Source organism: Halichoerus grypus, chromosome 12 (assembly GCF_964656455.1).
Source record: "Halichoerus grypus chromosome 12, mHalGry1.hap1.1, whole genome shotgun sequence".
NCBI lineage: Eukaryota > Metazoa > Chordata > Mammalia > Carnivora > Phocidae > Halichoerus > Halichoerus grypus.
In genome coordinates this window covers 79,335,202-79,357,454 of record NC_135723.1, presented here as the reverse complement: position 1 = coordinate 79,357,454, position 22,253 = coordinate 79,335,202, and the positions used below count along the sequence as shown (strand labels likewise).

The 22,253-nt window shown below is 39.2% G+C and overlaps 1 protein-coding gene across 1 annotated transcript in view; it reads left to right on the top strand.

Annotated features, from left to right (window-relative positions):
* Positions 1-22,061: 22,061 nt before the first annotated feature.
* The window catches only part of SLC13A1 (solute carrier family 13 member 1), a 107,579-nt gene continuing 107,387 nt past the window's right edge, over positions 22,062-22,253 (top strand). The window contains exon 1 of the mRNA XM_036081882.2: positions 22,062-22,151. Coding sequence (XP_035937775.1) covers positions 22,063-22,151 — 89 coding nt within the window. The 5' untranslated portion in view covers position 22,062. The remainder of the gene's footprint in view (positions 22,152-22,253) is intronic.

Sequence of the window (22,253 nt, the reverse complement as noted above, 5' to 3'; positions counted from 1 at the left end):
GCTTTGTCACATACGTGCTGCCGCGTGCTGGGTAGAAACCTGTGCCCTCAGAACGGACTACAAGCCGCGTCACTTTGGGCAGTTGATACTTGGCTAAGGTACGGCTACTGCATATCATATCGGATACCTTGCTACTGGGCAGGCAGGGAACTAGGAGGGCGTTGGGTGTGGACCCACTCAGTTGGGAGGCCTTCATGTAGAAAATCCTTCTGTGACCCCACCCTGCTCTCAGCGGCTGGCTCTTCCTCCCAAGGGAGTGTTAACGGTAGGGGTGCAGTCTGAACGGCGCTAGAACAACGGTTGTGGAGCTTAGAACCTTGTACCCTGGAACCCCACCACAAGAGCAGGCAATGGGGCAAGTCTAAAATGTGGGCTGGTGTGGATTCCATGACTTTCTTTGCCCTGTGTAGATTCATGACATGCACTTAACTTTAAGGGTTATTTATAATTTGCAGAAAGTTTTTCACGAGTGTTCCCTCATTTAATTTTCACAATAACCCTATGGGGTGAATATTATTATTTTGAAGACCATCTTGTTATTTTGCTGATGATGCCTCAAATGTACTTTTTTTCTTCCATGTTGTTTCAACAAACAAACATAATTTAGCATAACACCTGTGGCCTGCAGACCTACCCCAAGACATACTGCCCCAAAGACATCATCATCCTAATCCCTGGAGGTTGTGAATTTGTTAAGGTTACATAGCAAAAGGGAATTAAGATTGCAGATGGAATTAAGGTTGCTAAATCAGCTACTAATCCCTTAAAATTGGGAGTTTATCCTGAATTATTTGGGCGGGCTCATTATAAACACAGGGAGTTTAGAAGTAGAAGAATGGGCATAAGAGGTCAGAGTGGTGCTGAGAAGGACCAGACCCCCTGTTGCTGGCTTTGAAGATGAAGGAATGGGCTCAAGAGCCAGAGAATGTGGGTGGCTTCTAGAAGCCAGAAAAGGCAAGAGAACAGATTCTCTAGCGCTTCCAGAGGGGAACATAGTCTTACTGACATGTTGATTTTAGCCCAATTAAACTTGTACAAGTCCGCTAACCTACAAAACGGTAAGGCAATAAATTTGCACTGTTTTAAGTTTGAGGTAATTTGTTACAGCAGCCATAAAAACGGACAGATATTTCCACACAAGTGAATGGTCTAGGTAATTACAGTATAATAGTTTGATTGACAGTTTTAATCCTTTAGATGGAAATATCTGTTAAATATATTTTACATTTCTCTACTGCATTAAACAGGATACACTGATCATAATTTAGCTTTCCTAATAATTGTGGAGCATAGTTATGAACATAAAAACTTGAGGCTGCAATAGTAGAGATGAATTCCTGGAGCTATTGATGTAGGAAGGGCTGTTGGCCATTATACTAAATAAGCCTAGCCCAGTTTTTTTTTTTTTCTTTCTTTCTTTCTTCTTTCTTTCTTTCTTTCTTTCTTTTTTTTTAGTTCTTGAGTCTCATTTCTCCTTGTCACTTCTTTCTTGCTGCTGGCTGTTCATAAATTTCTACCAGCCATGCCCAGTAATGCTTATAATCTGCTTATAACCAAACTTGTTAAAAAGTAACTTAAAATTATATTTAATTGAATTCAGAAAATATATTCTGAGTGATACACACACACATACATATGTATTTTTTTCTAATACGCTTGGTTTTTCAGAGGGTTGAACATAATATGAATGCATCATCTGTCATCTATTCAGTATATATTTAATATTCACTAGGATCCTGTGAGATAAGTGAGAGACTACTAAATGCATAATTTCTGTGGGTTTATCTCTGTGTCTGACCTACCGGTGATAACATGGTATTTTAAATCAATAGCCTGGAGGTCAGGGCTGGAGGCTCTGAGATGCTTGCAAGTTCGAGACCCTGAAAAGCCTGCATGGTTGAGAGGTTTGAGAGAGAACACAGGTCAGGCTGAAGGAGAAGGCAGGCCTGTGATAATGAGTTTGGGTTTTATTCCAAGAGGAGAGAATTAGGGAGAGAAGAAACATGATTTGAGCAAAAGATCACTTGACTACTGTGTAAAGAATAGATTGGGTGTGGGTGGGCAGTGGGCAGTAAGCAGGCGTGGATGAGAGGAGAACTTTAGTAGGGAAGCTGTATGAGGCAATCCAGACGACAGAGTGGTGGCTTCAGCTAAGGTGGTAGCAGTGAACTAGAGAAGGGGATGGAGTCAAGATAGACTTTGGAAACAGAGCATTTTATCCAGATCTTAAAGAAAAGGGTTATGATGTTATGGGCATAATATTAGTGTAATTTAGTGTAATGGGGAGCTCTAACTTAACATAAATCATGTTTAGCACAAGGAAAAAGCCCTAAATATCATGGCAGAGGTATATATAGTATGAAAATCTTGACAACATTTAAATCAAGACTGACTGTTGATCTCAGTGTCAGAAGCTTAAAATTGGGCCTCTCAACAAAGCTGGAGAAGCCCATCCCTTTGCCGTCCTGTCCCCCAGAATATCCTTTCTCCTACTGTTCCCAGTGCCGGAGCTCTGACTCTTGAGTCACCACTCAGGCAGGCCAGGTAGAATCCTGCCTGCTTTCGGCTCTGCAGTAAATACCTATAACCCATGAGCCCTTCCAGAAAAGCTTGGAAATCTGACAGGAATGTTTACATGAATCTTGACTTATAGAAAATCAGTTTTTGTTTGAACTTATTTTGAGCTCTGAGATTTAAATGATGCTATCTCAAGCTTAAGAAAATCTAGAAAACTGATATATCATTGAGTTAAGCAAAATATGCTTCACATGTTGAATTTCAGTTTATTTGAAAGTCTCTACACCTACTAAAACAATTGGTAGGATTCATCATTTTTCTACATTAAAAGTATTCTAACTGATTGCCAAAAAGAAAAGAATTGCTGGTTTTTAAAAACCTCTAAAAATGATAACAATAGAGAGTAGTCACAAGAGAGAAAACTTGAATGTCCTTTCTAAATCTTTTCTTTCAAATAAGCTTAGATTGATTTTTTTTGAACGTCAACAAAATCAAGTGTTTTCCCCTACAACAGTACTCTTCAACAAATTGACATTCACAAAGAGTGCTTTGCTGTGTTCTAAGAATTTTAAATAAGTAATTAAGTCAGTGAAGTAAGCCTGTATGCATGTGGAAAATAACCGATGCCCAGAAGGTGACTCAGTGAGTGCCTGTTAACTGAATGGCCTCTAAGCCTCTTGACTGGAAGAGTTCAACCATGGCTGCATTAGAATCCCTTGGGCAGCTTTGAAAAATGCTGAGTCTTGGGCCAGACTCCAGACCAAATAAGCAGAACCTCTAGACGAGGGACCGGGCATGACTGTTTTTGAGTTTTTCCAATGCTCCCGAAATGCAGCCAAGATGGAACCACGGCTACATGATCAATGGTATTTTACTTTCAGACATGTCAGGATTACTTAGGTGTTTTCTCCAAACTTACATGAATCTTAGAGAACTGGAATTCAGAACTGTCTGGATGAGAAGTTCATCCCATCAAGGGTACAAGGAAGCTGGCACTATTTGCTGCTTACTGTTAGAAAGAAGGTGTGTACCATGTGATTGCTTTGAAGACATGGCTAAAAACAACTCACCACCCCCTGAACAAAGCCACTTTCTCCATAGGTCAGACCTGCTTGGTTATTACAAAGAAGGCCAAGACCTTAGAAGTACAATAAAAGCGGAAGCTTAGTAATTACTTACTTGTTCCACCAAGTTTCAAGACACCTAAAAGTGGGTGGACAAACACTGGGTACTCAGGAACTTGGCTTCCACACAAAAGCCAGTGCTTCTATAAACCAGTGATCATGGGACAAAGGAAGAGGCTGGGATTGTTTCTAATTGGGGAGAAAAATCCACTCCCATTAGAAAGATACTCCCGCCCCAGTACACACCCACACACACACACACACGACTCTACATTTGAAGAAATTGATATGCACAGGAGATGAAAGCATCCTTTATAAAGGAATACTTGAAACTATTCAAAGATGAAGGTCACAACTGAATTCCATTTTCTCAGTTTGTCTGAAGTACAGTAATCCACATTATGGTAGGCTCATTGAGCAAATACAAATTGATTTTAACAAATGGGCAAAGGAATATTACTTCCTCCACCACTAGCAGTGATAATGTGTTTTGGCCTCTTTTCTATAACTACCCAACATCTTTTAAAGTTATTATTCAGAGTTACAGGTTAACAGAGGGTTTTGTGTGGCTGAAACTGGTAAACATCTGGGAATCCAGGTGCTCGACATTTAAATTCTCTGTGGCAGAAGTGTTCCTTCATCATATGAAGCTGTCACATTATTATTTTGCCTAATGATACCATCATTATCATATTCACTTGAGTGACAAAATGCCAGAATCATGCTCATCAATTATCTGCTGTGTCCTTCCAAATCAAAGAACTTTTTCTTTCTAAATCTATCGAATTAGCATGGTGGGCTCAGGCAACAGAGTGGAGTTTCAGTAGTAATATTCAAAAATTATATGCCATCTTAGGCCATCCCTGTAATTCATGCATTAAATTTAGTACTGCCAAGATTTAGCCATTTAAGCTTGAGTTGTTCTAAATTTAATTATGTGTGTCAAGACAAATATTTAAGTCTGAAAATTTCAACTGCAAGAAATAAGAAAAAAATAAACATAATTTAGAGGGAGGATAAGAAGAAATATTCTTATTATACCAATCTGCTAACCTATATGATTCTAATTCCTTTGACTGAATTAAAAGAATAAATTTGTTTTTCATGTATTTAAAAATGATCTTTTGTATGCACACATATTAAAGCAAGTATAGTTAGTAGAAATTACATGAAAAATAGTTACAAGTGTTGAATGTCTCTAATTATTTAACAAATGATTTGGGGAGACTGAGTAAAGAAAGCAAAAAGAAAAGCAAGATACCTTAATTGTTAGGGACTTGAGTTGGAATCAAATAACATGAGTTGAATCTTGGCTCAGCCACTTGTATGTGAACTGGGCAATTATTTAATTGTTCAAAGCCTTATTTCAGCGCTACCCAACTTACATGTTTGTTGTGAGGATAGAAGTAGACAACATTTCTGGCACATAAATGCTCAGTGGTGGTTAGCTATTAATAATAGCAAGGATTACATTATATTATTACATATCACACTATATTACATTATATTAAATGATATTATATTGTTATAAAGTAACTTTATTCCAATTATAAGAGATACACAACAGAGATGAATAGACAAAGGGTATCTAGATTTCAGCTAACATTTGAGAGATACTTTAATAATATTAATGTAAATAAACTCCAAACCTGCAGGATGATAGGTCAGTATGGTGAGATGGTTAACCCTTAGATAACTAGTTGACATTAGTGAAATTGAACTCACTAATTAGGATCTGCTTCAGCTCAACTAATGGCACCATCTTAACACCCACCCAGTCATGCAAGTAGGAACCTCTTGGGCCTCCGAGATATTTCTCACTCCTTCCCTGCTCTTCACCCCAACTGTGAACTCAGACGATTTCATTGGTTACAACTCTTGAAAACCTCCAGACTCTTCATTCGTCCCCATTCCTCTCTCCTGCTCTAGTGTCACATTTGCCTCTCCTGCCCTGGGTCTCTGCTTTTCTCCCATTCTCCTGCACACACTGTCTCTCGAATTTCTGGGTTAAGAGCTTTCCTTCTTTCCTAACGCAGTTGCTCTCTCTGTCTTCCCTTCACTTCATAGAAAGTCCTTATCTTTCTTTCCATTACAGGATAGCTGAAAAACAAAATGCTAATATGAGAATTAATTAGTTAAAATCATTTTTTGAGCACAGTTTTACTGAATTCCCAAATTACTGATTTTCTGTTTCCCGATTAAAATTAGTCTGTTAAATTAAACCCTCTGGCTTCACACACATCTAGAAGATCAAGCGACATATGCAGAAGCCCTAGTTGCTGATGATTCTTTAATTCCACTTAAGTCAATACAGAGACATAGATTTTACCAGCATAAAAACAAACTCAGTGGCCTTTTGCTATGTATCCAAGAAGAGATCTCAAGCATGAGGTAGGTGGTAAGGTAGGTAAGGTAGGTGGTATGGCACTTACTAGCATGGGTTGTGGGGTCAGACTGCCAAATCACATCCATTCTCTCTGGAGCCTTGGGGATGTTAGTCACTCTTTTTACTAGAGATGCTATGAGAGTAACCATATTAAATGCTCAGCACAGTACTTATTCTATTTTCAGCGTCCTGTGACTGGTAGATCAAAATGATGATCCCATTCTGTGTCTTCTCAGAGTGTTTGTGTGTGTGAATGTGTGTGTCGGTGCTTTAATTTTCCCTTCAGAGGTGATCTCCAGCACAATTCCAAAGAAAGAATGAAACAGGAGGGGAAAGGTACTTTTAAAGGAGTAGGAGGAATACATATAAAGGTTTATAAATCTTTTTTATAAATCTATTGTGTTGGCTTCCTGAAAATTTCCATTCATAAGTAATATTTATTCATTTATTTTAAAATATTGTCATAAATGGCTGTTGAGGGTCTACTAAGTTCACTGTTCCAGCCACTGGGGATACCGCAGTGAAAAGAAACACAAAGTTCCTTTCCTGGTTTACATCCTAGGGGAGGGCGATCAATAAACCAGTAAATATACAGTATATCGGATGGTGACATTGTAATAGAGAAAAATAAAGCAGGACGGAGAGCATGAGGTGTGTGGAATTTATTATTATTATTATTATTATTAAATATTTGATGAAGACTGCTGCTCTCCGGCCTGACTGACCCTTACTGGTTCCATAAGAGGAGTAGATCAGCCTGCAGATAACTGCACATGTCAATACAGTCAGCAGGGATGGGTCCAACATAGGCTGGGGCTGTCAGGTGGGGCACGCAGCAGAAACAACATTCCTTTGCATAAGGAAATTCTGCAAATATAGGATTGTACTAATGTAATATGGAAGAGACACTAAAGACTAAGGAGAGTATCAAAAGAATTGAGCTAGAAAGAAACTTAGAGATGTAAATGGAATGGTGCGCTCCCATGCTTCCCAACACAAAGTTACTCTCCAGTTAGGAAGATCTGAAAAGACAGACTGGAAGAAAGGAGCTTTAACTTAGCATTATAATGGACCTTTAAGAATAGATTGTGTTGATTCATTATGTAAAAAAACAAATCCTGGATTTTATAGAGAAAAATTTGATGAAGCCTCACTGTTAAGGTGTCCAGTGAGGAGGGGAGAGAAAGAGAGAAAAGAAGGCATCTGAGGGAAGAGGATTCCAGGCAGAGGGAACAGCAAGCGCAAAGTCCCAGAGGCAGGATCATAGTCATATTGTTTTATGAGCAGCAAGAAGACCTGTGAAAGAAATGAGGTCAGCAATGCGGAGAGTGGGGGGCAGGCAGAACACACAGAGTCTTTAGACCAATTTAAAGACTTTGGCTTTGGGCGCCTGGGTGGCTCAGTCAGTTAAGCATCTTCCTTCAGCTCAGGTCGTGATCCTGAGGTCCTGGGATCGAGCCCTGCATCGGACTCCCTGCCCAGTGGGGAGCCTGCTTCTCCCTCTCCCTCTGCCCCTCCCCCTGCTTGTGTTCTCTCTCTCTCTCTCTGTCAAATAAATAAATAAATAATCTTTAAAAAAATACTTTGGCTTTTACTCTGAGTGCAAATGGGACACCAGTGGAGGGTTTTTGGGTGGAGGAGTAACATGATCCGACTGATGCATTACGAGGATCTCTCCAGCTACTCTGTAGAGGATAGACTGAAGGAAACTGGGGGGGTGGGGGGCGGGCGGTGAGGGTGGAAGCAGGAAGCCCTATTAGGAAATAATTGCAATAATCCAGTCAGGGTTGAAGGTGGCTTGGACCAGCATGAAGGCTATGGAAATGCTGAAAGTGTTGAGATTCTGGATATAGTAATTTGAAAGTAGAGCTGACAGGGCTGACTGCTGGATCAGCTTGTCAGAGAATATAAAACGTTCTGTACATTGGTGTATTGTCGCATTGAACACTCCTGACAAGCGCGAGAAGCAGGTGTTGCATTTACTTCATAAGAGGGAGAATTGGTGATCTGAGGCCTTAAAGCAGGTATGAAGCCTAAGAGCCTCAGCAGGGCAGAGGTGTGGTCTTGAACCCCATGTTGTTATTCCCAGCTGCCTCCTCCCAAAGGAGCCTCTCTCCCCGAGTGCTTTTAAGGCCCTTTTATCCCCATACAACATCTATTTAAGGGCAGAACAAACATCTTAGTTCAATTCATAGTGCCTTCCTATTACATCTCCATTCTCTTATGCCATGGAATTTCCCAGATTTCTCACACAGTGTCTTCATGGTGTCCTGAGTGAAAAATTCAAACTCTTTGAGATGGCTCACCAGCTTCCTCTTCATTTGGTGATAGGTAATTTCTGGCTTCATCTTGGCTGGACTCCCTACCCCCCTACCACTGCCCCATATACCTGTACTAAACACACACACACACACACACACACACACACACACACACACACACAAATTGAGTACAGTCATAAAATCACCTTGACTCTATTAAATGTAGTTTCCAGGTTAACATAACAACTCCAGTGTGTATTTTCTGACTGGAAAGGATAAAGAGAGCAAAATATAGCAATGGACCCAAACAGAAAGTATCAATTAGTCCTCTTGCAAACTAGCTATTAAACCTCAGATATCACAAAGATGTCCTTTTTTGGCTTTGGCTTTGTCTGCTCAGTATAAAAGAACTTGTTTTGTGTTTTTAAAACATTCTGGAATAGAACTGGTAGGGGAAAATGGTGTGAGGGGGATATGGAGTCAGGGAGATTTTTAAGCAGGCAAGTTACTTCCTTGAACATAAGTAGAATCTACACAGCATGATGCTGATTTTTCTCCTCATTCTCATGGTTGAGGAATAAATGAAAACAGCATCTTTAGTGAGATGAAACATAAAGTGATTCCAGCTTAGTATACCTTATAAAATCAAGTTAATTTCCATCCCTGTGATAAATAGTCCCTCAAAGGCCCGTCAATGAAAACTCAGATACGTCTTTGGCAATTTTGTTCACTTTAGGTCCTGGATGGTTTTTTTTATAAAGGCAAGCACAGTGTGGGAGGGGTAATTGGTTAGTCTCCAGACAACCTTTTGGCTCTCTCTGGTGCATCTGTGAAGAGAGCCACAGAAAGTTACTCACATCCTGGATTTTGGCATGCATGATGCCTTTCTTCCTGAGTCATCAGGGCATCAATATGAGGCAATTTGGCTGGATTGACTTCATCAGGAATTAGGCTATAATGTATGTTAGTATTCTTACCTCCATGGAGAGTGGGAGAGTGTCCCAGCTCTTAGTGGTTAGTACTTATGGGTACAACTCTCCATTCTTTCATTCTCTCTTCTGTAAAATGAGTCTGAAGGGTTGGCTTGAAGTTACAGAGAGGAATGATTATGCACAGGCTTCCAAATCATTCAGTTCTCTACTTGTTCCTAAAAACAGTCAAATTAATTCTGTTACTTCGGTACTCTGTTTCTGTCGGCCTTGACACAATAAGTCACTTCTGAGAAATGGCAAGTCCTATGTCAGGAGCCATCAGTGAAATCATTTTCCAATCTCAGTGGTTCCATGATAATGATTTTATAAGGACGATGAATGTGTGGCCTTCTGGTAGACAGGCAGGAAGGTACTCATCTCCAAATGTATAAAACAAATAGATTGAGGGTGTGGTCAGTCAATTATTGAATAAGAAGAAACTGTTCCTTATTCCATAGCAATTAATTCCTATAGATTCCATTCAATCATATCTCTGTGGGAAAGAGTCTTATGTAAACAGTCCTGAGAAGGTAACATGTTAGGTTATTATTGACCACAGTAATTATGGTAGACTAAATTACTCTTCAAAATACTTGCAGGCTGGGCGTGGCATATGACTTGCTTGGGACTCAAGGTGGGCAGGTTGTAATTCCCTGCCCGTTGGGAATCAGAGCATGGTTTGATTCCCTGCCCTTTGGGCTAATTGTGTGCCTTGCTTCGGCCAGAGGGATATTAGCAAACTGGATTGCATCATTGGCCTTGATCTCTTACATTTCTGCTATTGCTATACTTCCCTTAGGAAGCTGCTCTACCCTCAACCTGGGCCCTAGGCTGGCATACATGGAGAAGACAAGAGCTCAAACAGCAGTGAAGTCTAGTCTAAGCCAGCCAATCCTTAGCTGACCTGTATACATGTATCTCTTATTTTAAGTTCATATGTTTCTGGGTGGTTTGCGATGCAGTAATAGCTGAATAGCAGTAACAATTTATTAATTGGACATTTAGTAGTTAAAGGTGTTAAATATACATTATCTCTGAAACAGTTGGTTTCATGTTGGAGTAGGACAATAAGTTTAGGATAGACTTCTAAATCCAATTGTACAATGATGTAAAAATGGATACACTGGAGTATCTATGGGGGGACATCTTGCTTTCCTAAAAGAAAGGGGAAATCTAGAATATTCTATTTTATTTTCCCCTGAGAGTGACTTAACAACTGTGGCAGTATGATACAATATGAGAATGGAGCATGACAATTTAAAAAGAAGTAAAGAAGAATGAAAAGATTGTTTTAGGATCTACTTGTGACTTTTTAAGGATAGAAGATACATAATATGATACAGTCGTGTGCCAGGTTTCTATTTGGATTTACTCATTTATTTCATCCTCATAGCAATGAACTTAGGGGGTTGACACTATTTTTATCCCCATTTTACAGCTGAAGAAACTGAGACATAGGAGTTTAAGGAAACTGTCATCGTCACCCAACTAAGAAATGGAAGCACCAGGACTAAAACCAAGGCAGACTGACTCCAGAGTCCATGTAGTCGCAAATCATGAACTAACCAAATCCTAAGGAACAGTACTACTGAAATTTATAAGAAATATACAGCATTCCTGGGGCGCCTCGGTGGCTCAGTTGGTTAAGTGTCTGACTTCGGCTCAGGTCATGATTTCGGGGTCCTGGATGGAGCGCGAGTGGAGTTGAGTCGGGCTCTGTGCTCAGCAGGGAGCCTGCTTCTCCCTCTCCCTTACCCTCTGCCCCTCCCCCCACTCGTGCTCACTCTCTCTTTCTCAAATAAATTTAAAAAATCTTAAAAAGAAAAAGAAATATCCGGGATCCCCTAAGGGAACAAGGAACTCTCATCCCTTGATCCTTCATACATGTGAACCCCCCTGAATGGGGTGCCTTTCCCTCTTTGCCCAGCACATTCCTTAAGACTCATCCCAGATGCACTACCTCCAAAGCCTCCTTGGTCTCCCTAGTCTGGATTAGGTGACTTTCTTCTATGTTTCGGTTCTCCTCGTGCTTATGTCATTCACCTTCAACACCGTGTTGTTACAGTTTATTTGCTGTGTCGCTTCCTCAGAATATGAACATCTGGAGAGCAGGAATTATGTCTTTGTGCTAGTTACACAAAGGTTCTTAATAAAGGCCAATTGTGAGTTGTATGAGATAATACACTTACGGGTACAATAAGTGATCGGTATTTGGAAAGATTCCTTATTATCTTTCCAACTTGATTTTATAACACTCTGCATCACCTACTAAGCTTCTTTCAAGCTGGTCTTCCAGTCTTGGAGCCCTCAGAGCTCTGGTCCCCCCTCCAGGCCTTTTACATGGTAGCATCCCTGCCAGGAGTGCTCCTCAGCCCTGCTCTTCCTATAGCTGGCTTCTTCACCTCTCGCAGCCCCCAGTAGCCTTGTCTGACTTCTTAAATCATCGACTCCACCTTATTATCCCTTTTCAGTGCAGCCCCATGTGTTTCTTGCATATTGTATCAGGAGAGTCCATCAAGATACTAATTTGTGTTTTCTTTTTGTTGGTATAGCGGAATCAAAATACTGAGAGCTATTGTGTTTTGTTTTCTTTATTTTTCTCTCCCAGGTCTCAGAAGGCCTATTTTTAAAGAGGAGATTATACTGGATACTCCAGAAGGGAGAGAAGAAAGGCTAATGCCTGTGAGGTTGGGGGTCCGAGGTTGGAAGAAAACATTTCCAAACCCAGGGAAGGGACACAGGAGTGTGAATCCATGGGCAGTGGTTCCTTTCCAGTTTCCTGGCAGATTTCACAGAAGGTTCAGAGTTCTGCTGAGCAGGATCCTGTTGTGTCTCTAGGAATGTTGGCCCCTTGGAACTAGACTCGTTGCCTTAGCTAAGAGTTCTGAGTTCAAATGTAGCATGGGGCAACAGGCTGCCGCCCTTTCAGGGCCATGTGGGCTCAGTCACTTCAACAATCCAACCCCAACCATGCTGGCCTGACGACTGAAAGAGGAGGAGGTGGCCCCTAAAATGACTGAGATTGAATTTTGCACCAGCTCAATGTGTTGGGGACTCAGAGGTAGGTTTAATTTTGTTTGAAGAAAACAGATTAATCTGACAGTTCAGGCTTACTTGACTATAATTCATACCTGCTACAAAAGCACTTATCACCATTTGCAATTATATATTAGTTTTTTTTCACTTGTTCATTGTTTGTCTTACAGATTCTAAGTTTGATGAGGGCAAGAAGGCACTCAAGTAATTTTTCTCAAATCAATTTCAAATTAATGAGTTTTGCACATAATATGGTAAAGACTGTTCACTTAACTCACTAGTGAAGTATACTTACTAGAGTGCAAGGTGGTAAACAACATCAGGAAAAAAATAATCACAGAAAGGTCGAGAAGCTTTCTCCACTTCTTATTCCTATTTATCAGCAGCAGAAATTTAACTGAGAAAAATACTGCCAAATAACCTCTTCTGAAAGATTCCTTAAATATATGAGTCATTGTGTTAGGTGATCTGTTGAAAATGAACAAGGGAATGGGGAGGCGGGTGGTTGTAAGGGTAAAGAGGACAAGGACATGTGACAGGAATTAAAGAGAAAAGGGCAAAGGGGGAAAAGGGCACACTAAGGGAAGGATACTCAATAAAGGCCTGGGGATGATTCCTGAGAAGTTGGTCAAGAACATTTTGTAAGAACTGAGTGAGTGGACTTAGGGGAAAAATCACCATGAAAAGCATGCTCAAGTGATCAGGAGTCCTGTGGTGGCTGAGTCCTTGCCCATCTTTCCTCAGGAGAGATGGTCCATCATCTACATCTAGACCTGTACCAGTTAGTTCCCCTCCTCAGCATGCTGCACTAGAACCTCACCACAGCCTGGCCAGTGGGACTCTGAAACAATAACAAGACTTGGGTGCATCCCTTTTTTAATAATTCTAATCAAAATATTTTTTATTGATTCAAACAATATATATGCAGATATTAAAATATCAGATGGTTTGATGGCAAATTTCGAGATAATTGAATCGAAGCTGAATGTCTCTTTCTCCTTCTACTCCTGCCATGTGCCCTTCCTTTGCTTGCGCCTTTAGTATATAGTTAATCTTCTTGTTAGAGAGCCTGACCTCCCAAACACACATTATACAGTGGGACACCCATAAGTCCAAAGGAGAGAACCAGAAAACCCAGCGGATATGAGTAAGGAAGAGCCATACCTGTAGTTTGGGGTCCCTGAACTAAACACATCTTAGATGCCTGAGCTGGTTCCACAAGTAATTACAAACAAGGGAAATACATGGTATTTTGAAGCATACAACAGGAGTTCCTAATCTTTTTGGGGATAGGGAGGGATTAAGGAAAACTTCCCCAAGGAAGCAACATTTTAGCTTCAGCCGTGAAGATGAACTGGAAATGGTTAGGAGCAGGATGGAAATGTGAATGAAATTTTCTTTTGGAGCTGTTCTGGGATGTGAGATCTCAGTTTTTGTCTTTATTCACCTATCTAGACCTTACTGTATACCATAATCTATATGAAGGGTTGATTATACAAAGGTAAAGAATGAGGGTTTCCACTCTCGTCAAAAATTGTGCATAAAGTACAGAACTTATATTGCTCAGTTAGGGGATGCAGGTGACTATTTGGGTTATTTATTTGTGTTCACTTCTCCTGAATTTGTCAATTGGTCTTACTATCACCTGCCTGGATGTTCTATTCTTTACAAATCATTACAGTATCGAAGCATTCAAGTGCTAAGATTCTACCATGAGTACAGTGAGTTATGAGCTATATCTCTAATGGTGAAGATGGCTTTGTGCCCAGTGGCCTTAAAACCTAGCCATTATCCTTGGATGCTCTGCATTTGGCCACAATGGACCACGGAAGAGAGGGTGTTGATGGAGCACCGTAAGAAAGTACAAGTCATCCATCTTTGATTTCCCTATAATGGTCCTGCAAAACGCTCTTCTGCCCCAAAGAAAACTTTAACTAGTCACAAGAGAGTACTGGTTATGGGAAGGAAAATTACCTTTCCCCGATACTTTAGCAGTAAAAGTAAGGATAAGAATCAGGGTTTGAGACAAAAGCTGTTATTCACTGGCTCTCTTTTTTAGTTATTGTTTTGATGGTGGTGAGCTTTGGAGTCAGGACAGAATGGAGATGTTGGGAGAGGAAGGGTATCTTTCAAAATTTACAAATTACTAATTAAAATGAAATGGCCTTTTGGCACTCTCTGAAGTGGGTTATTGTAAGAGAAAAAAATCATTTGTTTTCCTTTTGCTTTTGGCATTATAAATGAATATCCCTTTAGGAAAATTGTAGGTGGAGACTCAGAGAATTCATTGCTCTATTCATTCAGTGTGAGAGGAATGAAAATGTTTCTATGAAAACAAGGCAGTATGAGTTGGATTATATTTTTTATTGCTCATAATCTAAATTTTTTCCAATGCCATCATAGCGGTATCTGTTAACAAATATTTATTAAGCTCTCAGTGTGTTTTCTCCCGAAAGTAACTGGATGAGGATGAGAGAAAAGGAGGTTAGGTTAGAATAAAGACATAGAACCAACAGAACTCTGGTATCAACCCAGCCTGTTTTTATTCTAACTGGAAATCACATGTCAATGACTTTTTTCAGGATCTGGCATTTACCATAAAGGAGACATTTAATCTAAAAAAGGCCAGAAAGACCAAAAAATATATAGAGAAGGACTATAAAGATAAGATATATATGTATGTTTCCAGGCAATAGATAGATACCATGATCATATATGAATAATGACAGAAAGATGGACTTCCCAGTACTGGTTAGCAAATTCACTTTTTGACTCTAGATATTTTGGGTAAGGTTTTCACTTATAAATAAACATGTATAAACAACTACCCATGACAAAAACACCAAGGAATAAAAAACAGTTAACAGTTACTGATATTAGAGTTAATAATTTGGCATTGTAATTCATACTGGATAATAAAACTACAGACAATGTTAAGTTCTGGTCAGTTGCTAAGTGGTTAGATCTTTAAAACCAATTTGGAAAAGGAAGACATGGAGCTATTGAATAGAGCTTTGGAAAACCATTCTTTAAGGATATTATTTCCCATGACGATACCTCTAATTTCCAGAGTGCAAACTCAGTTTATGCCTACTGTCCCGCACAAATATTAATGAATCCCTTTAACTCTAAAAAGTATACCAATTGGATAAAAAAAATTCTATCTACCCATAGGTCATCATGACTATCATGAAGTGGCTTCAGTTTGAGGAAGATGAACCATTTTGAATTCCAACTGAGTGTATTTATTGAGAAACCACTATAGATTCAGCAATGATAATAATAATAATAATAATAGCAGTAATTTTAGCAGGGAATGATTACCATGTTCTGGGTAGTATACTGGGCACTTTACATGCATTAGCTCATTTAAGTTTTGCAATAATCTTACGGAGTAAGTACTCTTATCACCATTACATTGATTAAAAAAAAAAAGAAATAGAAGCACAGAGTAATAAGTAACTTTCCCAAGGTCACACAGATAGTATGTATTGAATCCAATATTCAACATTTTTATTCCAAGCCCTATTTCCTTAACCATTTTTTTTTAATCAAGAAGCTTACTAATTAGTTAAGTAATTAGGTTAGAGAGTATGGCATAAACACATGAAATAGATAACATGGAATAATTAATAAGAAAAAATGTATTGTATTGCCTAGTTCCCAGGAGCTCATCCATCTGTGGAACACAGAGTTATTGCAAGGAGTTTTTAAAAAGTTATATAAAGCATAAAACATTATTTATAAATTGAATAAATAATATGCTTCATGTCTCTGCTATACTTTTATGATTGATAAATTATACCTTAAATCAAAAGCAGTACAGAATTCCAAGTAGTTTCTTTTGTCAATTCAAAGATATTTTTCTTAAAACCCTACTACTTTCAAGTTTTATGTGACCGGGGTACAGAGGATACCAGCAAATCAATAAAAGCTGGATAAACGAATTGCCCAACAACAGGAAGCTCCCTGTATGGAGAAAGTGAGCGTGACTACTTGATAGTTGTATTAGGAGATGAAATGTGGTGATGTGTGTAAGTGTCTGGAACAGCATCAGGCACGTAGTAAATGCTTACTAAATGATTGCTCCGCAAACGCTACTGAGGAACACATGTTGTTAGTAGGGTGTTTGATTGCCATGGAATTTGGAGACACCAGGATAAGGATGGAGAGATTAAAATGAAAAACATAAATGAGTTGTTGAAGACATGTTGAAGACAAAAGTGGGTCTAGCAGGACAGGACAGAAGAACAAGCAGGAGATAGTAGATGGTAGTAGTAGTAGTGATTGGGAATGGAGAATTTAAATACATGGTTACTTGAAAAGGAGAGTAACACCCTCCAAAGCACTCAGAAAATCCTTTGGGACATTTGCTTCCTTCTTTTCAACTATTGCTATAATTCGCTTTTCCAGAACTGCTTTTGTGACCCATTCATCCCTTTTATTTTTTTAAAGATTTATTTATTTGAGAGAGAGAGCAAGCGGGGGAAGGGGCAGAAGCAAAGGATAGAGAGAGAATCCTCAAGCGGACTCCCCCCGCCAAGGGCAGAGCCTGCCAGGGCTCTATCCCAGGACCCTGAGATCATGACTTGAGCTGAAATCAAGAGTCAGCTGCTTAACCAACTGAGCCACCCAGGCGCGCTCCCATTCATCTCTTTAAAGCCAAATTTTATGCATGTTGAATTATATATGCTAAAAGATAAACAGTGGGAGCATTTATAATAAGTTCAAAGAACAAATAAATGAAGTGATTTTCTTTTGCACTTATATTCCTCATTGTTTTCTGGATGTTTTGTGATCATCCACTCTGCGTTGGGATGTGGTAAATGTTCTTAATTATGGTCGTCAGAATAGTTTTCATATCACAGGTGTTGACTGCAAACAAATCTGTGGTTTCAGAAAGGGAAGTTTCAGTCTTAGACAAACGAATGTTTACTAAAAAGCAAAATAGATATTGCAAGGATACTAATCTCAAATTTATAGGGAGAACAGCACATGCCAGGCTGCGCAGCCCAGGTTTGGGGCGCGTAATAAAAGGAATGGCTTCCCTTCTGATTCCAACAAGAACATTAACTGTTCTCTTCCTGCACTGTGTCTAGTGCTACAGCACAAATCTTCCCTTAATGCGATTTTGGAAGATTCAGAAAAGTCCCACTCTTGATCTGAATTGTTCCGTTTAGTGGCATTATTGAGTTTTATCTCAGCAGCCTGGAGGTGAAACCCATCAACCAATCAGCATGTTTATACAGCATCCCTACTATGCATTTGGTTTTGTGTTAGGTGCCTTCTAGAGCCTACAACTGAATCACGGAGGCAAAACCTGCACATATGAAATAATAAGAAAACAATGAAGGCCAAACTGTGTGGAAATGACTCTCGATGCAATAGAAACCCAGAGAAAAGAGAGATCAGTGTGGGCTAAATAGGTTTAAAATTTTTTTCTTATAATTTTAAATTATTATTATAAATCACTACCATTATAACAACATTTACTGAGCGTTAAGGGCTCACCATATCCCAGGTACTATGCAAAGTACTCTGTGTGCCTTCTTTGATTTAATCCTCACAACAACCCTTTTCATTATTCCCACTTACATTGTGAGAAAACAACATACTCTTATTATTCCTAATTTATAAATGAAGATATTGACTTTTAACGTGGTTATGTAATTCAGCCATAGTCAGAGTTAGCAATGCCAGGACCCATACTTGAGTGCAAGTTTGTCTGACCCCCAAACCATTATGCACGTGACCACAATATATTCTACTGTAACTTTGTAACAGGACAAAGTACATAAAGGAAGTCTTAAGTATATGTAGATTCCAAAAAGAAAGAGAGAAGAGGGAGGGTATTTCATTCAATGGGAGGAATAGCAAACAGACATACACACTGACACATGAAGGAGCATGGCATCTGTTAGGAGCAGTGGAAAAGAATATGTCCAGAGCAGAAAGTTAGTGCCATGGAGGACTGCAAAGGCTGAGTGGACCTGGTTTGCATAGCCTTGTGCTGTGAATCTACACAAACCAAGGTGTGGAGCCTGAAGCTGGGTCAGACAGGCAACAGGTGGTACTATTCAATATTCTAATATCTGATAGCAAAAGATTTACATCACAGTGTGACTTGAAAGAAAACATGTATCTGATAAAGAACTTATATTGAGAATATATGAAGAATACTTACAACTCAATAATAATAATAATAATAATAATAATAGGAATAGTAGGAAGACCAAACATTCTGATTTTTTTTAAAAAGACCAAAGATTTAAACAGAATATATGCTAGAATAGCTAATAAGCACATGAATGATAATCAACATCATTACTCAGTAAAGAAATGCAAATTTAAGCCATATTGAGATACCACTACACACCAACCAGAATGATTAAATTTTCAAGAACTTAGAATACCAAGTGTTGACAAGGATGTAGAAAAACTGGAACTCACATTCCACTGGTAGGAAGACAAAATGATTCAGCCACATTGGAAAATAATATGGCCGTCTTTTTTATTATAAAATTTACAGATGACTCAGCAATCCCATTTCTAAGTATTTACTCAAAAGAATTGAAAATATATGTCCACAAAAGGCATTATGCAAGTGTTCATAGTAGTTTTATTTAGAATAGCCAAAAACTGGCAACAATCCATATGTCCACCAACTGATGGCTGGATAAACAAATTGTGGTATATGGTATATCCATAAATCAAATATTATTCAGAGGTTAAAAAAGAAGAAACTACTGATGTATGCAAAATTATTGAAAAAGCTTCATTGACAAAATCAGTGTCTTAGCCATAGAGTTTTGGAAAAACTGAACTTTATTCCTTTTTGTTTCTCCTCCAAACAGTATCCTGTTCTCTACATTTAGTGTCAAAAAGAAAATACTATCATTGTCCTACTGGCATATGTTTACCTTTTAAATACTTCGGGAAATATCTCTATATGACTGAAATACTGTTGTACTATCCAAGAAGGGAAAAAAAAAAAAACCATCTTGAATTTTGTCAACAATAGGGTACTGTAGATTTTTTTCACTCAATAGAGAATGCCTTGGCACAACACTTAGAAGTCATTGTCTCTATTACAGCCTTTCCTTACCACCCATATCTGACGTAAGAGTGGTCTTGTGTTGAGATGTACTTGCTTCTACCCCAATGATACGCATTCATCTAACCGTTCATTCAAAAACATTTTTTGAGTACTCTCTGAAATATTCAGTTCTATGCTAGATCCAGAGAATAAATCTCATTTCAAAGGCCTGAGCCTCCTGGCAGAGATAAGACATGCCAGTAGTTGATAAGGGTATAGTATAATTGTCAGTGGTTCTCACCTCAGGCTTCATAGTAGAATCACCAGGGAGACGTTTCAAGAAATGACATTGGGTTCCAACCGAGAGGTTCTAGTTTAATTGGTCTGAGGCGGTGCCTGGACGTCAGTATTTTTTTTTTTTTTTTAACAACACACAAGTAAATTTAATAGCATCTGTAATGGAGGAAAGTACAGGGTACTGTGGGGCATTTGGGAGTTACCTAGGATCCAAAATAAATATCTGGTGGAATTGATTCACTCAATGAGAGAAAGAATACCTAATTAAATCAGGAAGAAGTTTCTCCTAACAAGATGCATCAGAATATGGCAAAACAGGAAAGTCCATCACTCAACAAATACTTACTGAGTAATGTCTACATCACAGGCACTGTCCAAAGACCTAAGAACTAGGTCCCAGTAACCAAACAGAAGTCACTCCTGCTCTTACAGAAATTATAGTATGATGGTAACATTATACTATTAATTGTGGAAATGATAGTTAAATTACAATTCTGAAAAATGCTACAAAACACAGGAACTGTGAGGGTCTAGCTGGATAGACCCAGCTCACTCTGGGTGGCCAGGAAGATTTATCTGAAGGACTGATATTTATGTTGAAACTTGAAGGATGGACCGATGGTGGTCAGCACTAATGGGAAAGCAGAGAATTGCTAGCAGAGAAAATGACTGTGAAAAGCCCTGATGTGGAATGCATGGTCAGTGGGTGGCCAAAGAACAGAGTTAAAGTAGGGTTATGGAGGAGAGTATTTCTTCAGTGTGGCAGATGACCCAGGATTTAGTACGCGATGCTGAGTTCTGAGTGTATCACCTTCCTTCTCTTCCGGTGCAGCATCAGCATCAGCAACACATCAGTTTGCGTGTCTCTTGGCAGTTAACAAAATATTTCCACAAATATCTCATGTCCTCAAAACAGTCCTGTCTCTTAGATAATGTTCAAAGATGCTAATTGACTTGCTCAACTTCACATAGCTTAAAAACAATCTGTAGAACCCAAGGCTGATGACTCCAAACCTGAGCCTATTTCCATCACATCACAGCTAATATTTTTTTAATAAACTAATATTATGTGTATTGTATGCAGCTAAGTAAAGATTGCTCTGGTGACTTTAGAATCACTTGTCTAGATTTTATGACAGTACCAAGATGTCAGGAACACTTTGTGATTTGTTGTTTATTTTTATAAGAACGATGGAATCAAAAGACAAAGGGCAGATTTAACAGTAGCTAGGCAGACCTGTCTAGGTGAATGGGATTTATCAAGATAGATCTTTGTTCAGAGCTAGAGGGGCCTTATTTACTCAGTAACTGCTTCCAAGAGGAAGTGAATGCCCACACTCCCTAGGACTAAATGTAAAGAAGAAAGGCTTCTCACTGCCCAAACTCTACAGATGAAAGAGAAAGAGCTTTGGCTTGTCAAACAAAGATTCCAAGGAACCTGTGGGAGCTCTGAGGAAGCAGCCAACAGATGCAGTCTTTGTACTGCTCTAGGCTGTTTGTCTGGCCAGGAGGGAAGCTGTGCCTGCCTCGGTTGCCTCCACATGACCCAGGAACATGTTCACTGGCCGCCATTTTGATGATAGCATCAGATCAGAGCCACCACCTCCCCAAAGTGACACTCCCAAGGAATTTACCCAGTGCCTGCCTGAGTGGAAAAGATTCATGGTAGACATGGGACAAAGCAATTCATCCTTCTTGGCACTTTTGCTTGTAGTCCAGACTGGTTAGATTGTAGTAGCTATTACCACAAAAAGATTCAGAGAGAGATGTTCTCTATAGACATTAAATTGGGACACAAACTATGTATTTAAATAAGTAAACCACTACCTAGACAGAACTAAATGCCAGAAAAAGTAACATCTGATAACTTGCTGACAGTGTCAACTCTTTAATATTTGTCTCTGTATCCTAAATTTGCAAAAATATAATACATATATATTCCAGAGAAGGGAAGTCAGGTAGTTTTGAGTTTGGGTGGGCATCTCAATTCCTTGAAAATAACCAAAGGTTTTATAAATACATGATTCTCTCATTTGGTCAGTATTATTAGAAAGCAAAATATTTGAAAAGCAAATTTCTAGATTACTAAAAACAAACAAATATCAAAATATATATTCCCCTATTTTCACTTTTTACCATCCTTTAGTATAATTGCCCTTTGTTTTTACCAGTTGTAGTTAAGATGCTCATTTTCCCTGTCCCTCCAGGCAGGCTCCCCATGGCCCTTTATTTCTCCGATCTCTTATCCAGTCTGTCTTCTGGTTTCACAGATTCCACCCCCTGAAAGTTCACATATTTAGTCTTGATTCCTCTTTTCCATTTCCACTTTGGTGTCAGAGTTCATGTATGACCCGAACTACTGCAAAATGTTTTAAATTCTTCTCATGGTTACCTGCTTCTAACTCTATTGTCATTAACTCTGTTGTCAGGTGAGATGGCTCTCTGCGGTGACAAAGCAGCAGCTTGGGGCCAGGCTTGCTGTGCTTGGAGATTTTCCAACATCATGGAATCTGCCTTCCCAAGGTAAATCCCAGAAATCTATTTCTCTGGCTTCTTGGTAGCAAGGGCACAGGTATGAGACCTGGGCTCCTTTACTTAGGCTCATCCATGTAACACTTGGATTCC